At 36.2% G+C, this 22,343-nt stretch overlaps 1 protein-coding gene across 5 annotated transcripts in view; it reads right to left on the minus strand.

Annotated features, from left to right (window-relative positions):
* Nucleotides 1–22,343, minus strand: part of LOC150101564 (ciliated left-right organizer metallopeptidase-like) — a 332,876-nt gene that overhangs the window by 305,014 nt on the left and 5,519 nt on the right. For all 5 annotated transcript variants that reach the window (XM_090400565.1, XM_090400567.1, XM_090400566.1 and 2 more), the window contains exons 2-3: nt 7,647–8,018; nt 2,784–2,865 (exon numbers count right to left, since the gene is read on the minus strand). In XM_090400565.1, the coding sequence (XP_090256691.1) occupies nt 2,784–2,865; nt 7,647–7,971 (407 nt within the window). In that variant the 5' untranslated portion in view covers nt 7,972–8,018. The remainder of the gene's footprint in view (nt 1–2,783; nt 2,866–7,646; nt 8,019–22,343) is intronic.

Below are 22,343 nucleotides of genomic sequence, written 5' to 3' on the forward strand. Positions count from 1 at the left end.
ATTAAATAAAACATCTGCTGTTGTCTCTACAACAAGTATAAGACCCAAGAAAGCTGAGTGAATTTTATTTGTTTCATTGCAAAAAAATCTAAGAACTATGCACAAATGCTTTTGTATTGCAATATCTGTAGATTCATCTACTAGTAATACATACTTTTTACCTTCTAAATCATGCTTCAGTTGCTCTTTCAACGAAGCAGCAATTACATTTTCTATAATTGCAATACAGTTGGTTCTGTGCAGTTTAATGCCACCAAGAACAATATTTTGGCAATGTTTCTTAACTACTTCACCTATATGATCTACAGCAAGAATTGAGGAATGACATGCTATTGCAAGCCTAAGTTCTATTTCTGCTTGTTTTTCCTGGTCATTCATGGACGATTTGATAACTTTATCTAGAGTTGTTTGTGATGTACTGGGAGATTTATGTTGGTGTTTCTTTGATTTTTCGTGAACATATCTGTTCACGAAAAATCAAAGAAAGTTTTGCAATGCGTGCAATAGTTTATATTGCATGTTGTCCATCATCAGAAGGTTTCAGCCACAAATATTTTGCTTCCCACTCTTTTTTATATTTTCTTCCACCTCTATTATCAATTTTGTACTTAGGCATCTTAAAAAACTTGAAAAAACCAAATATCTCAATTCAGAAAATGAAGAAACAAAAAACAAAGTATAGATAATAGTACTACAAAATTTGTAGTACAAATACTAATCTGGCACAGCAAACACCAATCTGGTAAAGGGAAAATAACAAAAATATAAGCAAGATAAAGATTGAGTTTATAAATGATATTAAAAAATTATTCATTAATTATACTAAAATCACTTAATTACTATTCTTACGAAATTGAACACATTACTTGCACATATTATCACAATGCAGGTAAAGTTTATGCAAAATATTCGAGTATGAAAGCTTATGAGATGGAACTATCACCAAAGAGCACCAAATGTCTGATATCACGCAACAGAAAAAAACACCTGCAACACAAAGTCTATGCCGTAACTAACTAGAGACGATCAAAACAGACATGAACCCAAGCTAGTATGGCTGTTGCGTACGTGTTTTATACGAGTACAAAACGAAGCTGCATTGTGTTTGGTGGTATTTATCAACAGAATTGGATCAAGTTTATAGCAATAATAGCGAGCGGGAGCTTTGTGTACTTGTTTAATACAATTACAGAATGAAGCTCAAGCATGCTTGGTGTTATTGAGGGAGTCATAGTAACAAACTATAAGCAAGCTACCAAAGGCTCATTATGACGTTCGAACAAACATTTTCAGTAACAGTCAATCTGCATCAAGCGCGTCACCACCAACCAAACGCCACGTAAAGGGGTACCAACAGACAGCCTTACAATGCAACAAGAATATTAAGCTAAGTAAATAATGCATATGATTCAAAATCTTTGTAAAAATGGCCAAATTAGTGGCGACATTTGCACAAATGGCCAAACTGATTTTTTCATGGCCCTGGAGTTCAAAAAAGTACCAAATTTTTGGAATTTGACCAATCTGGCAACCCTGGATCTGAGAGTTGGGTCAGAAGTAAAACACATGACCAAAGACTAGAGACTGCAGATATGAGAGTCCTGAGAAAGATTAGAGGTGTGAACAGATGGCATCAATGGCAATATCATATTAAAAATGAGGATATTAGGAAAGAACTTTACATTGTCAGCATCCAGGTATTCGTTAGCAGAGCTAATCTCAAGTGGTATGGTCACTTAAACAGAATGGGCGAGGAAAGATTAGCAAAACAAGTGTTCTCTGCCAGGTTGGCAGGAAAATGACCCAGAGGAAGACCAAGATATAGGTGGATTGATACGGTACAAAGTGCCTTAGACAATAGAAATATAAGATCTGATAATGTTGGAGTCTTGACAAGTAACAGACTGATTTGGAGGAAAATTGTACATAGGAAGTTAGTAATGATGTAAATTTTTCATGTAGTACTATCATATCCTGTACAACCCATGAGGGTACATGTCAGGAATTTGATGATGACGACTAAGGCAAGTGATGAGAACTTATACCACCTTTACCACGAGTTGCCCCAGTCCTGAAAATACTTCAGGTGCAAACTTTGTTTGCTTACACTTGAATAAAGGATTAAACCAAATATATAATTGGTAGCATAGATAAATGAAAAAACTTCCATCAACTTATCTCTAATTCAGAGAATTTTAATAATAAGGTGTGACACCTTTTGGAAACTGGTATAGGTAAATATGACTTCTCCATTACTTCCCCCTTAGTATCACCATCTCTAAGTCTGGTTCCCACTGATGTGCTTTTGCGCAGAAGTGGTTGCTTTCCCTGAGATCTGAGAAGCTCTGCTTGGGGACAGGTTTTTTTGCCTGTCTCTGAGTGGGGCCATTGCAGAGATTATAGCTCTGCTTGGTGGGGGGTGAGCCTATCACTGAGTGGAACCACCACTCCCTACGAGTGACCAAAGGACCAGTCTGGGGGACCGCCTGACTTTTAGAGAGGTCTTTACTTAAACAGCACCTCAATAAAGGTCAAAACCAGTCTGGGTAGTGGCCCTTCTCTTAATGCACTTGAATAAAGGATTAAACCAAATATAAAATTGGTAGCATAGCCAAGTGAAAAAACTTCCATCAACAGGAAGGTCAGATGACAGTATGGATATTACACAACTGTCAGCAGGCTCCTATGACTGAACAAATTGTAGGAAACTGAATATATCAAGTAGTTAACAGATCAAAGTTTTAAAACCAATTAGTAGGATATCAAATTATAAATTATCTTACTTTCCCTTATTTACACCTGATGACCAAGCATTACGACACGATTTGCTTCGAGTAATCAACAATGGCCCATGAACAGAAACAACTGAAATTACAAAGTATCACACATGAATTATCGAGTTATTTTAATTACTTTAATTAATTATAAATAAAGTAATCTTTTGCTTAAAAATAATATGAAATGACAAAGTACCAAGCATGAATAATCAAGTCATTTAAATTACTTTAATTATATAGAAATTTTTTTCCCTAAAAAAATATAAATACAGCAAATGCTCACAATGAAGTAAAAACCTGTAAGAACTCAAGAAACAGTCTTAAAGTGCAAGATTCATTGGGGGGGGGGGGGGGGGGGAGTTTTCCTACTCCTGGGATTAGCTCCCAGGAATAAACACCTCAAAAGTATTAATTACATTTTAAAATTCATTTTTCTCTTTAAAGTTTATTTTTGCTTGCATCAAGTACTTTAAATAGGCCCATAATCTCTCTAGGGGGAATCAACTCTAACTACGTTGCTAGATTTCATGGGATGATAGTTAGTAGAGGACTGTTGATAATTGTGAATGTAGTAGGCTGCGGGTTCGAATCACGCTGTGGGCATGGATGTTTATGAAAATACTATTGATGGTAGGTAGTAGATGGCATTGGTTTAGAGATGGAGACGGAGAGTTGTAGAGTAGGTGCCCTCCCTTGATGAGTCTTTGGACTCCCTGAAGGTGTCATGTAATTAATATACATATGGACTAAGCTGAAATCATCTTTTTATTTCATATTTGGTATTATTCCTAAAATAATCCCTGATTCTGGAAATTTAAATAATACTAAATCTAATCATTATTTTTTTTTTTACAAAAATAATAAATCATTTTGGAATATGAACTCAGCAAGAAATTTTAATTATCACCAATTTGTATAAATTTTAGAGCAAACATTACTGATCTCTGCACACAGGTACTGAGATACTGTAATTCAAATCATGAACTTAGATGATGAGATTGCTATTAATATATGAAAGCAATGATGTAAATTGCTATTTCATACATTAATGGATATTCGATTCAGTGTCTATCTGCAACCAATGTATTATGTCTCTCATATATTTCAATTCAAGGAACAGTCAATGGAACCTAGAATTATTCTTTCTAAGTCACAAAATACTTTAAAACCTATACTAAACTTATCATTATGAGGCAGCCTAAAATACATTTTGTAAACCACAGCAGTAGCTGTTTTCACTTTCACACAATCTGATTGCTGCACCTTCAACACCTCTACCACTGGTTTACTGAAAGAAAGCAGTTAGAAATGAAAGGTAAACATGGGATATTCTTTGCCCTTTTATATGCTTAATGTATATTTCAACAACTTCTAAATACTGTTATGAAAATAAATTGGTGAATGAGGGTGAATGTGAGTGAGGAGGAAGAAATCAATGGCACTAATCACAATATTCTCTACATTAGTGACTCCAGCCTTATTAGATATTATTTTTTTTTATTTTGTAGGGCCAGATCTCAAATGAAATGTGATGTGAATCTATCATTCACATCAATAACTGAGAACAGAAGTGAAGAGATGAGTCAACTAAAGAAAATATTCTCTACATTAGTGACTCCAGCCTTATTAGATATTATTTTTTATTTTGTAGGGCCAGATTTCAAATGAAATGGGATGTGAATCCTATCATTCACATCAATAACTGAGAACAGAAGTAAAGAGATGAGTCAACTAAAGAAAACAATAAAATATAAACAAATACAGAAACATATTTTTCAACTGCCAGTCTCTTTATAGGTGGCCGTCTATAATTAGTGATAGACACGGGCCAGCTATCTCTGATTGGTTACTGGTGGAGATTGAACTGCCCACTCAGTCTCTAAAAGTTAGATAGGGTTTAAAGGCCTCACCTACACCTTAAGGGAATAAAAGTTAGCTTATTATTTTTATTATTAAAGTTTCATTAAGCCATAATCAATGTTCAATTGCATAGTAACTAATTTCACTACTACTACTACATTGCAAAATAATTGAAAATAATCAATAATTATGGCCAATGTCATAACCTACCTGAAGAAAAAGTTACCAGAATTTGTATTCTATGTGTTAAATGACTTTTAGAAAAATAGCAAGACTACTTCAACAGATTGACTTATAATTCTCTTTCCATCCAGTTTGCAAACTTAATACCTTCCTTATCTCTCCTAAAAGACAAATATCCTCCTCTTTCTTATCCTGGAGTTGACAAAATCCCTTGTTTTGTGGCTTATGTTATTATGGACAGACTGGTCATTCTGCACAAATTTGTCTTAATGACTTAAACTTTCCTAGTTTTGGGAAGTTAAACTGAATCTCACCATTCATGTGTTCTGTAAATTGTAATTATTTTTGGATATCTATTAATGCAGATGGAGCTATTCTCCTTCAGCCAACAGTGCATATAACATCGCATGCTTTCATTTGAATTGATGTTCTCTTTTTTAAGATTGTTTTCCTAAAAACGTATAGAAAATGAAAAGAAACATAGCCAAACATAAGAAACAACCCCAGTCAAATAAAATTAACTAGCATACAGTTTAAGTCAAAGCCCAATTCTACGAATAAAAATATTTAAATTAACATAAGTGATTCCATTATTAATTAGTTATAGTGAATTTAGGTGAGAGATGAACTTCATTAGCCAGTGTGAGACCATTGCCCCACTTATGGGAGGCCTGAAGTAGTAGCTTGAAAAAGTTCCATGTTTCATCTCCAAGGTTTCTAGATATGGTAAAAAATTGTACATTTGTGCAATCTGTACTTATATTATTCTGTAAAATTCTAGGACGATCAAATTTGGAATACAGTAGGTCTTCCCATAATGTAATGTAAGATACTGATGGGTTCCTGCTGCAATCCCAGTCAAATAAAATTAAGTAGCACAAGGTTTAAGTCAAAGCCTAATCAAACATGAAGATATTAATTAAATGATATGTGCAAGAATAATAATTATAGTGGTATTAAAATATTTTGTGTGATATTTAAATATTAGGTTTCAGTTTCTAGTTTTAAAATCATAAATTTCTGTTTCTTTTAGTAGTTTCTTTTATTATTACTCAAAGAACTGATCAAAATCAAACTATATTCTAAGCAGTTACCTTTCATCAGCATATCATTGATGGACATTAGGAGTGACCTTATTAACATCTATTGACACGATAACACAGTTTTGTAGATTACACTAAAAAGTATGCTTTCAGCAAATGAACAATTCATAACCTAGAGTTTGACATGATCTAGTAGTGCATGCAGTTTGCCATTTTGAATGTTTGAAGTTGCTGCAATTCACAATAACTATCTAAAGAGAGCAATGCTGCTGCTGTAGGATTTCATTCACGATTTTTTTTAGTAGTTAATTATAGCACAATGGTTGCCAACCTCCTTCTAGGGGAAGACACTTGAAGAAGAAGATTATAGCATACATATCATTTTGTAATGAGTATATCCTGCATATGTAAAAGTACATAACTATTACTTTTAAAATAAAAATAAATAAATTTGGCTGCAACTGGATAAAACAAGTTGATTTCTATTTTTATATACATTATAAAGGGACCAAAGATATAGATTAAATATTAAATGAACTAGTGTCTGTTATAGTTTTTTTATTTATTCAAAGAAACAGATACAGTAATCCCTCGATTAATGTGCCCCCAATTGGTGCATTTTCGATTAGTGCATCATTTTTTTTCGATACCCAAATTTGATTGGTGCACCTATATACATCTTAAAAATAAATGTTACAGATTTTAAAAATTTTCTACCTATACATTTTTATGGCTAACTATTTTAAAAAATCACTCACCAGAATGAAATAATTTAGTTACCGATTCAAAACATTTTACAAAGTTATTTTTAATGGCATACTACACTACTTCCGTGTACACTATGTATACTATGTTCCAAATTTTTACTGCCAAAATTTATGTCATCTACTATAGTACGCCCGCAGATTCGAGACCCTTTGACACTTCTGAGCATGCCACAAAAAGGAGAATCCATTCCGATAATAGGGTAATCAATCCGTCTTCTGGGATGAGTTGTTTATGATTACATGCCGGAAAATTAACTTCTCTTTTATGATCACTGTAGTTTTTAAAGTGGTAACTATTTTGCTTGTATAACAGTTGGGAAATTTTATCTATAAAGCACATGATTTCGCATGTTGGCGACCAATTCGTACGTCCTTCATTTCTTTCTCTCCTTCAATGATAATGTCCAAGAGTTAATTAAATCTCATTCTGAAGAATTGAGTGATTCTGACCTGCTAAATTTAAATGCACAGCAGGAAGATCCCGAAGAATATGAAGAAAATTTAACCACTGATAGTCAGCCAAAAGAGATTTCACAGAAACAATTTGAAAATATTTTTCATACAATCGAAGTTTTTAAGCAGCAATGCTTAGAGACTGACCCTGATGAAGAGAAAAGCAGTAAAATTTGCAGAAGAGTAGAAGATGAAATAGAGCCATACTGTCGGTTGTATGAAAAAAAGAAAATGTTCTTTTTTTCAAAATGCCCACTAAACTACGTTAGCTCAATTCTTTGTTAAGTAGAATAATAAAATTTATATTCTGAATATGTTTTATTGTCTTTCAGGTTCATGGTTTTCTTTTAACTAGGCCCTGAGACATACCTTAATTCTTTTATAAAAAAATTAAGGTTCAAAAACGAAATTTGAGGAATGAATTAAACTTTTTCCCATAGGTTATTATATTCGATTAGTGCATTTTCAATTAATGTGCCTGTTTTAATGAATGCATTAGGTGCACTAATCGAGGGATTGCTGTATAATAATTATAAATGTAACAATGTTAAATATTTACTTACCGGAAAGAAGACTAGATATTCTGCGTTTGGCTTCCTCTAAAACTCTACGTAAGTCAATTATATCAGAAGATAATGTATCATTTTCTATTTTATCAAAATAAATATGAATTCTTATTGGTGCTATTTTTGATGCATTTATATTTTCTGGATGTCGTTTAAATCTTCCTGAATTATAAGGCACAATGATTTTTGGCACATCTTTTAAATTAAGAGATACTTCATCAAAATGACAGCTATATACAGCATACTTGCACAAACCAAATGCAACTATTATTACCCAAATGGAAGCTACTGACATCCAATGCATGTGTGCAGATCTTTCCATCTAACAATCTGTCAAAAAACTATCGTAAATTTCTACTGTTTCAGTATCTGAAAAAAAAAAGAATAAGAAAAAAAATTAAAAAATTGAAAACATTAATAACTAAATATTTTATTAAATAAAATTAATGTGAAACTGAAAGAAATGGGGAGAAAAAGCACTTTCATATTTACAAAAATGTAAATATGAAAAATATTTTAAATATTTAAATAATTAGTGCACAAAATTATAAATACTGTGATTTCTTAATTATCCAACTTTCGAACCTCGAAGAGCAATGTGAGCAATAAAAAACAAAGTGATTTCTCAATGCAAATGGATAGCTGAGAGATCACTGTATGTAATTATTCCAACAGAATATCCACTCCCATTTTTTTTAAACACATCAAAAAATGCATATGTACTCTGGCTGGATGGATTTTACTGATGCAATATCTTGAATGCTTAAAAAGTTGTTTGCAAGAAATCTGTTTACAGAAAAGTTGCAGTGGAGAAAATTTGGTAAAATATTTCAAAATTGTATGAAGTACTATTATATACAGCAATAACTCATAAACCTGTGGTGCTTATAAGCCCATGACCTACCAAGTTTCCTTGCTTTTAGAACCATAATTTTATGACAAGGTAAGTGCTTCTTATGTCTAAATAAATAAATAATAAATAAATAAATATACACACACATATATATTTATTTATTTATTTATATTACGTGGTAGATTGTTCCAGAAAAATCCGTGCAAATGAAAACCGTGTAAAAAAGAATACGAATGCATATGAAAATATAAAAAAAAAATATGAAAACTCTATACGAACAATAAGTTATTTTCAAACAAAACATGAAAATCATTAAATAAAACATTATTTAATTTTAATGGAATATTTTTATTTTATTTTAAATACTTATTTAAAGTATATACATATGGATCTTTCTTAAAGAAAATAGTGTGCCAGTAATAAAACAGAAATTCAAAAAGATCCAAATACACCTGTGCATATGGTTATTAGTTAAATTTTATTCGCCATCACTTTATGATAGTAGCTACATTCTTTTGTGTGAGACTGGAATTAAATCACTTCCATCACTTGAAACACTTTGACCATCCTGTTCATACTGCAATGGCAAAATATTTTCTTCAGTAATAGGAACAAAATTAGCACTAATTTTCAATAATTCTCATATCACAAACTCTGTAATTAATTGCTGATATCCTGTTTTGACTAGATCTTTGTATAATTCATCATATCGTACCATACATGACGTCAGTTCACATTTAAACTGTTCAGCTCGCTCAGTATTTGGCTCATGTGTAAGAAAATGACCACAATTTACTAGCCATTTGAAGCCCGTCTTTAATTAATCTTGCAATGAGTGGAATCGCTTCATCGCTTTTTTCTTTTTCAGATATTCTAGCCAAGTAGCTTTCCAGCATGCATTTAAAGTTGATAGTTTCAATTCTGATAACGCCAACTTAGCAAGTTTGATGAGATCCAAAATAAAAAATTTCTTCCATACATCAAAATAACTGTGAGTAGATTGTTCTTATCTAATTTATTGGGGGGGGGGGGGGGGTTGAGACAGCCTTCCCATGCCCCCTGCCAGTAGTGTTGCCTTGTGGTATATTGTTGGTGCATCAGACAAAAGAAGTCCCAGATATGAATCACAGGCAACATGAAGCTAATGTCTCAAACAAGGCGTCCAAAGGTTTTAAAGCCTCCTGGACTACTTACAATTAATGAATAGAAAACATAAAAATTTCCATGCCGGCTCGATCGTCATCCGGAATAACAAGGATTGTGTTGCTTGTTTAGGTGGAGCGCAAGCTTCGAAAAATATGTTACAGTCCCCTAATCAACACTACCTCAAGATATGTTCCCTAAACATAGAAGGGATATTATTATTATCATCATCTTGGGCAACTCCAAGGAGTCGACAGACTCATCGAGGGAGGCCCTAACATCATGTCAAGAGCAACTATTCGACATTCACACAGTATCGATCATACCTCGTGTTGAACTCATTCACGGTCATAGCACTCACAACAGACTCTGGCAGCTTATTCCACTCATTCACCACTCTCCAAGTAAAAAAACCTAGTTCTAATACCCCTGCTAACCACACTCTTACCCAGCTTCCATGTATGGCCCCTAGTCCTCCCACCACCAATCCTATTCTCAAAAATATCTTCTGGATTAAGCCTATAGAAACCCTTCAGTAATTTGAATGTCTCAATCATATCACCCCTTTTCTGCCTATCAACCAATTTTTGCAACCCACAAATCTTCAACTTGTTCTCATAAGGTTCATTCCACAGACCTGCTATCATCTTGGTCACTCATCTCTGGCTCCTCTCCACCTCCTCCCCATCAAGAAAAAACCCTGGTACCCATATCTGGGCACAGTAGTCTAGATGGAGTCTTATCAAGGCTTGATATAGAGGAACAATAACTTGTTTGTCTCTTCGTGTTAAAGTATTTTTCAGCAACCAAGTGATTCAATGAGCTGTTTTGGCCACTTCTGCAATGTGCCCCCTAAACTTCAACTCCTTATCCACCAACACTCCCAAATCCCTGGTCTCATCAATCTCCTGGAGTACGGTTCCACCAATGTGATATACTGCTGCTAATCTTTTCACTCCAAAATGCATAACTTTACACTTTACTACATCAAATTGACATCCATTTTCCTAGCCCAGTCCTCCAAACTATCCAAATCATCCTGCAAAATTTTGACATCCTGTGCACTCACAATTGCTCTACCCAACTTTGCATCATCAGCAAACAAGTGAACACTTCCTCTCAGATCCTTTCCTATATCGTTAATGAACAAATTGAAAAGTAATGGTCCAAGAACAGAACCCTGCGGCACACCACTAGTCATAAGCAGTCTTTTGGACTCCACTCCTGAATAAACCACTCTCTGGTATCTCTACATCAACCACCCTCCTATCCATCTCACCAACCCTATATCCATCCCCATCTGCTTCAGTTTACTGATTAGAGTAATATGTGGTATCCTGTCAAATGCCTTGGCAAGGTCCAGTAGAATCACTGTAAACCCATTACCCTTATCCAGTTCAGCCATCACTGTGTTATAAAACATGAGCAAGTTACTGAGGCATGATTTACCCTTCACAAAACCATGTTGTACCCCATACAGTATCCCATTTTCATCTATCCAGTCCTGTATTCTTCTCTTGACTAATTTCTCCAAGACCTTGACAACGATTCCTGATATGCTAATCGGTCGGTAATTTACAACAGCAGTCTTGGAACCTCCTTTATGCAGTGGAACTATTTCCCCCTCTTTCCACACCTCTAAGGACTAACCCAGACCCGAGGCTAAAAAATTAAACAAAATGGTCAAGGATACAGACAATTCTTTAGCTGCTTCATGTACAACACAAGCTGGTATACCATCCAATCCCACAGATGTATTGACATTGAGGTTTTGCAATAGACTACTCATCTCCACTTCATTCAATCCAAATATCTAAATCCAAACCCATCAGCAAAATAGCCAACGATAAAGCAATTGACGTCTTGACTCTCCAGGAAACCTATGTGCCCGACACAGCCCTCAATAGACTAAAGATCCCAGGACTCATTCTCGTGTCTTAAAACTTCCACCTCAAGCATGGCCTAGCAACCTATATCTGCCCTGGTCTCAAGGATGTAACCCAAAGTGTTCCTGAAACAGAATACGCCATAGGTATTAAAGTTCAAAATATCGCTATCTACAATGTCTACAAACCTCCATCGCAATCCTAGCCTGATAAGATGGACCGACCTCCTCTTCACCCTGCTATCTATGTTGATGACTTCAATTCCCATCACACCATGTGGGGCTATTTCTCTAACAACCGGGATGGTAATAATCTAGCTAACTGGATGGATACATATAACTTGTATTTGAATTATGATGCCAAGCAGGACAGCACTCTTTATTCAGCCAGATGGAACAGAACCTACACCCCAGATCTGTGCATAGTCACTAAAGACTCCGAAGACCACCCCTCTTTCATCAGCCAGAACCATCCTTAACAGATTCCCTAATAGTCAACATCATCCTACATTAATAGAGATAGGAACATCAATCCCAGTCATCAGCGGAACACCAATTATTAGATGGAATCTCAGCAGGTCCAACTGGTCTGCATTTCAGAAACAAATCGAGCAAACCATTAGAGCAATTCCACCCACTCCTAATTGCTATCCTAGATTTGTTAAACTACTCAAATCTGCAGCAAAAGCCTCTATCCCCAGAGGCTGCAGAAAACAATATACCCCATGTTGGAGTAGAGAAAGTGAGGAACTCCTAGCCAAATATGAGGAAACTGAAGATCCAACTATTGCTAAGGAGCTCATATCAACCCTGGATAAAAAAAGAAAGGAAAGATGGATCTCAACCATCGATGAACTCGATTTCGTCACATCTAGTTGGAGAAGCTGGTCACTTCTGAGAAAATTAGGTGGAGCAGAGCCAACAGCACACAAAACAACAGAGATAACTCCTGATCAAATGGCTAACCATTTATTGAAAACCTCCAAGATTCATCCCAGCTCTACCAGAAAAAATGCTGTACAAGCTTCCATCAGACAAATTCTGAAGACGGAACCCGAGCTTCCTGAACCTGTATACCCAGTATCTCGGGAAGAAGTACAAATAGCCTTAAAACTTACCAAGAATGGCAAAGCTGCAGGAGTGGAGTGTATACTCCCTGAGTTCCTAAAATATCTTGGCCAACATGGCTGGCTGCCCTTTTTTCAGAAATCATCATGACTGGTAAATTACCAAAACTGTGGGGGGAAGCCAAAATAATTGCCATGCCCAAACCAGGAAAAGATCCAAATGATGTGAAAAACCTATGACCTATCTCCTTGCTTTGCACCGCCTTTAAGCTCTTTGAAAGAATTCGCCTTAAAAGAATTTTACCACTCGCAACTGAACAAGCTGGCTTCAGGCCAGGAAGAAGTTGCTGTGATCAGGTCCTAGCCCTGACAACTCAAATTGAAGCAGGCTTCCAGAAGAAACTTAAATCTGGAGCCACTTTCATTGACCTAACATCTGCTTATGACACTGTCTGGATCAGGGGCCTCCTCCTAAAACTAGGAAATATTATAAAGTGTAAAAAAACTTTACAGCTTTTTGAATCTATTCTCTCCAACAGAAAGAACTGGGTCTATTGACGGAAAAAACAGCAGGCCCAGATTGCTTCAGAACAGTCTTCCTCAGAGCTCTGTGTTATCCCCTATACCTTTTAACATCTACGTGTACGATCTACCGCATACCAGATCAAGCAAGTATATGTATGCCGATGACCTAGCAATCTTACATCAATCCACCTCCTTTACCAACCTAGAATCAACCTTGAATACAGACCTGAACACCCTGGAAGAATACTTCAAGCAGTGGTATTTGAAGCCAAATCCAACGAAAACAGTGTCCTCAGTATTTCACCTGTACAATGCAGAGGCGCATCGACAACTCAACCTTTCTTTCTGTGGAAAAATGGTAGAATATGAGCCTCACCCAAAATGCCTTAGAGTGAGCCTGGACAGAAGCCTAACCTTTAAAAGGCACATCATCAACCTCTCCAATAAAATTAAAACCAGAAATAACATCATTTCAAGGCTTGCTGGAACAACCTGGGGTTGTGGTGCAGGTCCTAAGGTCATCTGCAATAGCCCTTGCATTCTCTGCAGCAAAATACTGTGTCCCTGTCTAGGAAAGAAGTACACATGCTAACATTATAGACACCCAGCTAAACTCTATCATGTGCACAATTAGTGGGACAGTGAGAAGCACCACTCTCTCCTGGCTGCCTGTTCTATCTAACATTGCTCCACCACACATACGGAGAAGACAAGCCACGATTAAGGAATTTAATAAAGCAATGAGCAACCCACTCCTACCCTTACACCAGACTCTCATAAACCCACCTAGTCTTTGCCTCAAATCTAGGAAGCCTCTCTGGTCCATGGAAGAACTCTCTCTTCAGCTACGCTGCCATCAATATCTGACATATGGCGAGAATACTGGTCCAACAATCTCCCAACAAACGGCTTCCTGGTAGAAAATCCCTGTGTTCTGCAGCCTGGTTTTGATCTTCCTAAGAAGATTTGGTCATCAATAAACAGGATCAGAACTAGTCAGGGAAAATGTGGCTACCTTCTACATAAATGGGGCTGTCAAATCACCCTTATTGTGATTGTTCTCCCGTGGCTCAGATGATTACTCATATTGTGTATGACTACCCAAGGCACCAATTTCACTGTGGTGGCCTATAGGACATCCACAAGGTGATGGATGAAGCCTTGAATTGGCTTTCCAGCCTGGATCTTGACCTGTAGTTGGTATGGTGGTGGCGGTGGTTATGGAGGAAACAGAAGATCACGGTCCCGTCTCACCATGAAGACGTTATTCTGGTAGTCACTCTCATGGTCCTCATCATAGTATCAGCAGAACTCCTCCTCATGTTAGAAGATGATGATACAATATGAAATGGGCCTCTTCTAATGGATCAAGTTTTTTCACACAAGACACAACTGCTCTCTACTTAAACCTCGGACACAGCTACATTTATGTTGTGAAGTGTTGTGAGAACATGCAGCCTTTCATACCTGTTGCAGCAGGACGATAATTGTCCCTGGTTTGATTATGACAAGTTACTTTTGCTTTATTTTTTTAAAAAAAGGAAAGACTTAGAAAGCAGGTTGTGCCTTTTATGTAATGAACTTTTATATGTTGAGATTTTCATCATTTGTTTCTGGAAATTGTGATTGTACTTTTCACTTACCAGTTTCATGTATCCATAAGCATAAATAAATAAATAAATCTAATTTATCCAAGATGTATTGGAATGTTCTTCTTACTTAGTAAGTTTTGAAGGTAGCGATCACAACCTGATCTAGTGGTTGTATTAAGGATGTTGTATTAGGTGGCAGAAAACAAAATTCCACATTTGGGTGCTCTAAAACAGGATAACCAGGTGCATTGTCTATAATCAATAAAACTTTAAAGTCCAGATTTTTATCACCATCAAATAGCATTTAACTTCTGGAACAAAACATTGAACCATTCATTAAAAATTTCTTTTGTAACCCAAACTTTTTTGTATGCTTTCCAGAGGCACTGGAAACATGTTAAAATCCACACCTTTCATTGCATTGCCCGTGGTCTTAGACATGAATTCTATTGCACGAACAAAACACAAGACATGTAACCATTTCGAATTGCAAACAAGAAATGATTGTTTAGTAAACGCTTAACTCCTTCCAAACAGCCTTATTTAAGCAGGCCTCCCGTAAGGGACCAACTTAACTTCGAGAAATCAGCATAGCACCCTTCTGCTTCCAGGAACCAACCAGTTAAGCTGGTTTACCAACAGCAAATGAATATAATGGATCATCTCTCGGCTTAACCTCAGGGAATTGTAACTACAAAAATTGATTTTTTTGATGTCACCATAATTGTCTACATTCTGTAGCTTGGAGTAATCCCTGATATTTAAAACATCAAGGGAGTTCCCCAAAATTCAAGTTTAAGAATTCCAAATTATCATTTTCCAAAATGGTACATATGTACCATTCTAGGAAATGATAATTATAATGGAAATAATCTATGTAACAGAATTGAATCCAAACAGAAATTCTAAAAATAAGCACCATGTAAAAATAGAATTGCTTTTGTTTACTAAACCGTGTTATTTCGAAATTGTGTAAAAAAAAATTGTAAAAAGAGAATTAACTGTGTGTGTGTGTATATATATACACACGCACGCACACGCACGCACGCACACACACACACACACACACACACACACACACACACACACACACACACACACACACACACACACAGGTATCCCTCGATTAACGCAGCTAATTAATCCCTCAATGTTACTGCATATATCAAAATCGCATTAATCAAATCTAATAATCAATGGTAAAAATTACAATTTGTCCATGATCGATTACAGTATTAATAATTCGTTTCATATGGTACTCTTTTAGGAAAGATAAAAAATGAATGCAAAGTAAATGTTTAATAAATACTTGTACCTACATTATTTACTGCAATTTTTTAATCAAAAGCTATCAAGAGTGGTTTGAACAGTTTCAGTTTCTTATCGGCATAAATTCTACGAAAACAAGCAAAATGACTCTCCAGACCTCGGCAAACAAGTAATAAAACATAAAGAAAAAACACTGCAAATATAATACATGATGGTACAAATTAAGTGGATATTGAATCCAACATTATATCATAGCCGAATATAGAAACTACAAGAGTTTAATGCCGAATATATAGAAACTAAAATTTTGGGCAGATGCCAGCATAAGCAACCTTATGGGCAACTTGTAGTAAAGGTGGAGTAGCTCCAGATCACTTTCCTTAGTATTTTCCATAATGAAAAGCACATCTCCTAGAGGATATGTATGATAAATAAGCTTTTGGCTCTCTATTTCAGTAATACATGAATTTATTTATTTTCAGTTTATTCAAAGAATTAAAAAAAAACTAAACCATACTATACTGACTTCGGAGGTCGCAGTATCTCTCAGATACAATTTATTGTCAAATATCACAAACCTTTACATAGCATGTGTTAAATCAAACTGACAACAAAAAATAGTGTGGAATATCACTCGTAACATATGAATGCACAGCTACTCATGATCTCCAAGCTATACACTGAATTGTGTAAGAAATTGATATTAAACATTTTGCATATACCTGTCAGATCAGCTGCAAGCTCTGCAGGGTTAAGGGTGAGTTAATCAAAACTCTTGCCATGTATATCAAGGGATTGCTGCAATTAATCATATCCCGCATTAAGCAAGGGATACCTGTACACTGTTTGTAAATTGCATGTCTTCTCCTAGCTGGTTTACCTAATTCTGGAACATAAAACCTTGCCACTTCCATATGAGACTAGTTAACTCACCTTCAAATGAAACAAACACATACAGATATATAATAATAACCTAACCTTCCTCTAAACATATTAGGATGAATGCCCAGCCATAGTGAGGTACCATGGCTTCACAGAAGTCAACAATCACTTTGCACTGAATGTACTGTTTCTAGTCACAGTTAAGCAGCACTGATCATGATAACAGTTGACAGCGTTCTTGAATGGAAGAACCACTGGTGCTATCATTAATTTTTTGTAGGAAGGGTAGTCAGTGTTTTCCAGGAATCCAGTGATAAGTTGAAACAGTGAGCAAAGATCATGAATATCAAAGTTGTGAGGAGAAATCATATATTTTGTCAACATCCAAAAATCTCAAGCCTGCCTTATTACCTACGAGAAAAATCCTACTTCATCCCCTCTCATTTTTGATAATGCTCCAGTTTCCTTTCGAGATCAACTTTCTTGTCTTGGATTGACTGTCACATCCAATTTATCCTGGCACAAACATATTATTAACATAGCCTTCCTAGCCTCTAAAAAGCTTGGTGTTCTTTTCCATTACTTCTCTTCCAACTCCTAACACGCTATAAGTCTCAGATCTATCCAACTTTGGAGTACTGTTCTCACATTTGGGGTGGAGAACCCAAGACCTGTCTAAAAATTCTTGATGATATTCAGAAGAGGCCAACCTGCTTAATAGAAAATCCTTCCCTCACAGACTCCCTCCAGTCACTTTATCACAGGTGCTCTGTTTCAGTGCTGTGCCTTTTCGATAGGTACTTCCATGGGTACTACTCCACTGAATTGGCTGCTACCCTTCCTCCACTTTCTTCTACCATGGAAGAACTACAGCAGCCATTGGCCAACCCCATAAACTATCCAGCTTCAAACACACCAAACTAACTTTTCATCAGTTTAATTACAATTCGTCCATGATCGAATTTCCTTCATTCCATCCACCTCTATTCTTTGGAACAATCTGCCCCATACCATTTTTCCCACCGAGTACAACTACCCCACTCTTTAAAAAACATACCGACAGGCTACATTTTCTCCTTAATCACTTGCCCATCTGTACTGTAGTGTTATAGGTCTTGTGACCTTGCATGTGTGGAGTCAGCATAAAAAATAAATAAAAAACTCTCACATTTAGTTTTATTTCCCTTTTTGAGAACTATGAGAGCTCTAATCCATCATTTGAACTTTGATATTCAGACCAGGCCTACTGAATTATGCATTGTATCCACTGTAAAACTTTTGTCTATACATTTCAGTATTTCTGGTCAAATATCATGCACTCCTGCTGCCTCTCCACATTTCAAACTTTTGATAGCCTTTTACCTCAAGTAGTTTAAAATCAATGTTTGTGTCATTTAACAATCTTTCAAAGTAACTAGTCCAGATATCCAGAATATCTTTATTTTTTATGTTCTTTATTCTTACTCAAGTCTTCCCATGACTTATGTTTAACTACTTTTACAAAATATTTTGCTTTCTTGCATTTTTCTCTGTATTCTCTCAGAGCACATGATGACTTACTAGCTTCTTTCTTACTGGCTTACAAGACTTTCGATTTACTCTCCTTCTTGTTCATGACTGCCTTTTTAACTTCCTGAATCCACCACGGAATTCTGATTTTTCTATACTTGCAGCAACTCCACCACATTCTTTTTTGATTGAATCAATGTTTTTTTCATAGTTTTCCAATATGCCTCCGAGGTTTGATTCTTGTCTTTCGTATTTCTTGAACAACATTTGTATGTTTGAGTGTACACTTCACCTCTAAAAGCACACTATTATCTGAAAGCAATCCTTCTCCTCTTCAAAACCTGAATATCTAGTAGGGACTTGATTCTATCCCATATATTGGTAATGTGTCAATCAATACTACTGCTACTGTCCTCGAGAACAACATTCAAGCTTTCACACCAATGCAAACGATTTATAGTCTCCTCACATCTCTGAAGAACATCATTCCCTTCTACAAGCATCCAGGTGTTTATAGGATACCATGTTCCAGTGGTCTGGTCTACATAAGCAAGACCAAGACAAGCCAAAGTTTTGAGAGTTAGCACAATGTCTTTGTCTTCTTTGTTCTTGGTAACATCAACTGGCATTGATATTCCGCACCAGGGGGACAACATGGTTTTGTGAAGGGTAGATCATGCCTCAGTAACTTGCTCACGTTTTATAACACAGTGACGGCTGAACTGGATAGGGGTAATGGGTTTACAGTGATACTACTGGACCTTGCCAAGGCCTTTGATAGGATACCACATGGAACCCTAATCAGTAAACTAGAGCAGATGGGTATAGATATAGGGTTGGTGAGATGGATAAGAGGGTGGTTGAAGGAGAGATATCAAAGAGTGGTTTATTCAGGAGTGGAGTCTAAAAGACGTCTTGTGACTAGTGGAGTGCCACAGGGCTCTGTTCTTGGAGCACTGCTTTTCAATTTGTTCATCAATGATATTGGAAAGGATCTGAGAGGAAGTGTTCACTTGTTTGCTGATGATACAAAGTTGGGTAGAGCAATTATGAATACACAGGATGTCAAAATTTTACAGGATGATTTGGATAGTTTGGAGGACTGGGCTAGGAAAAATGGATGTCAATTTAATGTGGCAAAGTGTAAGGTTATGCACTTTGCGGTGAAAAGAATAGCAGCAGTATATCGCATTGGTGGAACCATACTCCAGGAGATTGATGAGGCCAGGGATTTGGGAGTGTTGGTGGATAGGGAGTTGAAGTTTAGGGGGCACATTGCAAAAGTAACTAAAACAGCTCATCAATTCACTTGGCTTCTGAAAAATACTTTAACATGCAGAGACAAACAAGTTGTTGTTCCTCTGTATCGAGCCTTGATAAGACCCCATCTGGACTTCTGTGCCCAGCTATGGGCACCAGGGTTTCTTCGTGATGGGGAGGAAGTGGAGAGGGTCCAGAGACGAGTGACCAAGATGATAGCAGGTCTGTGGAATGAACCTTATGAGAATAGGTTGAAGATTTGTGGGTTGCAGAAATTGGACGATAGGCGAAGGAGGGGTGATATGATTGAGACATTCAAATTACTGAAGGGTTTTTATAAGATTGATCCAGAAGATATTTTTGAAAATATGACTGGTGGTGGGAGGACTAGGGGCCATGCATGGAAGCTGGGCAAGAGCGTGGTTGACAAGGGTGTTAGAGCTAGGTTCTTTACTTGGAGAGTGGTAAATGAGTGGAATAAGCTTCCAGAGTCTGTTGTGGGTGCTACGACCGTGAATGAGTTCAAGGCAAGATATGATAGATACTGTATGAATGTTGAATAGTTGTTCTTGACATGATGTTAGGGCCTCCCTCGATGAGTCTGTCGACTCCTTGGAGTTTCCCGGAACAATAATAATAATAATAATCTCTAATTCTTCTGCAAGTTCCACTTTTTTCTACTCCTCTGTTAATACTTCTTAAATTAATCTGCCGATATTTAATTCTACTGATGTTGAATTAAACAGTAGCTGACTTTTCAATTTTTGCTGTTTCCCTGACAAAAACAGTGGGTCATTGCCACTGTTTTTGCCCATCTTTTAACTGGACAATGACCCAGATGACATGGCATATAGCATCATTTTCATTGGGTTTAAGCCACTACAAAATATAACTTGATTGTTTAAATCCCAAACTGTTGCCAATCTTTGTTCATTCAGTATGCTGGAGGATACCTACCAGTGAGGTGCTCCACAAAAAAAGGTGAGACTTGGACAATACATCAGAAGTCTTGGTTGGTTCTTCACATTCCTTATAAGACCATGTGTGATTTTCTCCCAGTTATCTAGTTTTGGTCCTTAAAAGACTCCTGAATTCATACCTTATTACTTAATTTTTTATGCACATATATATATATCTCAACCTCCCACACAAAAGGTTGGTTTTTCTTTTGAACAACAAGATTTTAGTCTTCATAAAAACAAGTTTGTGAGGGGGAGGCTGTTCCAAAAAACAGAAAATGGAATGACAGAATAGTAAGAAACAACAGTTTAAGTTTAATGCTGTACAGTAAATGGATGTTAATGCTGTTCATGTGAGAACATGAACAGCATTAACATGAACAGTCTTAGATGAAAGAGGAATGATAGTGGACAGTTCATTAGATAAATGCTGCCATGAAAGAACGTACGAGGATATAAGAATATAAAACATAAGTAATCTTCATAACTCTGCTACTAGTATGTTTCTTGTTGTAATATCATTTCTGTTCTAGGTGTTTATCAGAACTTCAGCCCCCCACACACACACACCAATACATATGTAACAGAAACAAAATTCTGTGAAATGATTGGAAGTTAATCTGTGAGAGAAGGATTATCATTTATAACTGAATTTAATAATTATTCTCTTCTAGGCACAGAGACTTTTGGTGTACCAAAATCACTCAATCCCAAATGCATGACATTGTGTACATTGTGGTGTTAGCAACTATACAAGTAAAAATCAGTGTCTTAAGTGAAAAGGACACCTGAGTTTTATGGAAGCTAAAGAGGAGGCTACAAGATTACCAGGAAGGTTACAGATGTAAGTTGGCCAAAAAAGAGAAGAAAACTATAACCTTGTGTGGGTGCTCTCAAAAGGTAAGAAGAAGGGAAGCGGGATCTTTCTTGAAAGAAATAAGACAGAACTGCAATTTGAAAGCATTCAAATTCATAAAGTTATCCTCACCCACTGAAGAATGGTAAAGAGAATTTATGGTGCTGGTTATAGAATATATTGAATCTTGGAATGACTGTGCACTGCAATTTCTGTCAAATAAAAAAGTGGAATGTGTGGCTATCATATATGTTCTAAACCTTTCTTAGAAATCACTATTGCAAAGAAGAAAAAACATACGTTATTATTCAAAACATTTAAATTTTCAAGTCCTAAACTTCTTCATGATTAGTTCTTGCTGTAGCTCACTGTTTACACATAAATGGCACTGACTGTTTTACTGTTCTAATCACTGTGATGCACTATGGAGCAACTCATCATGCCAGTTTACATCAAACTTTACTGCAGTGCTACTTCTATGATAATATGCCTATTATTATTATTAACATGTCAATGATCTCTATGGAGATCATTGACATGTTAAAATAATAAATTAAAGATACAAAAAAAAATTATATACTTGGTTTAATTCTTTATCCAAGTGTAAACAAACAAAGTTTGCACCTGAAGTATTTTCAGGACTGGGGCAACTCGTGGTAAAGGTGGTATGACTTCACATCACTTGTCTTGGTATTCCATAATGCAAAGCATATCTCCTTGCAGACATGTATAATGCTATGCATTATGGAAAGGATTACCCAGACAGGTTTCCCTGTTTAAGTGCGGGTTTACCTCTCCAAAAACTTGTGTGATCACTCAGATCACCCAACAATGAGCGACCTGAGTGATCATTTAACTCAGTGATGGCTCTCCTACCACCAAGCAGAACCACTC

This window comes from Typopeltis vanoorti, chromosome 11 (genome assembly GCF_054136105.1).
Source record: "Typopeltis vanoorti isolate ZY-2024b chromosome 11, IOZ_Tvanoo_1.0, whole genome shotgun sequence".
Taxonomy (NCBI): Eukaryota; Metazoa; Arthropoda; class Arachnida; order Uropygi; family Thelyphonidae; genus Typopeltis; species Typopeltis vanoorti.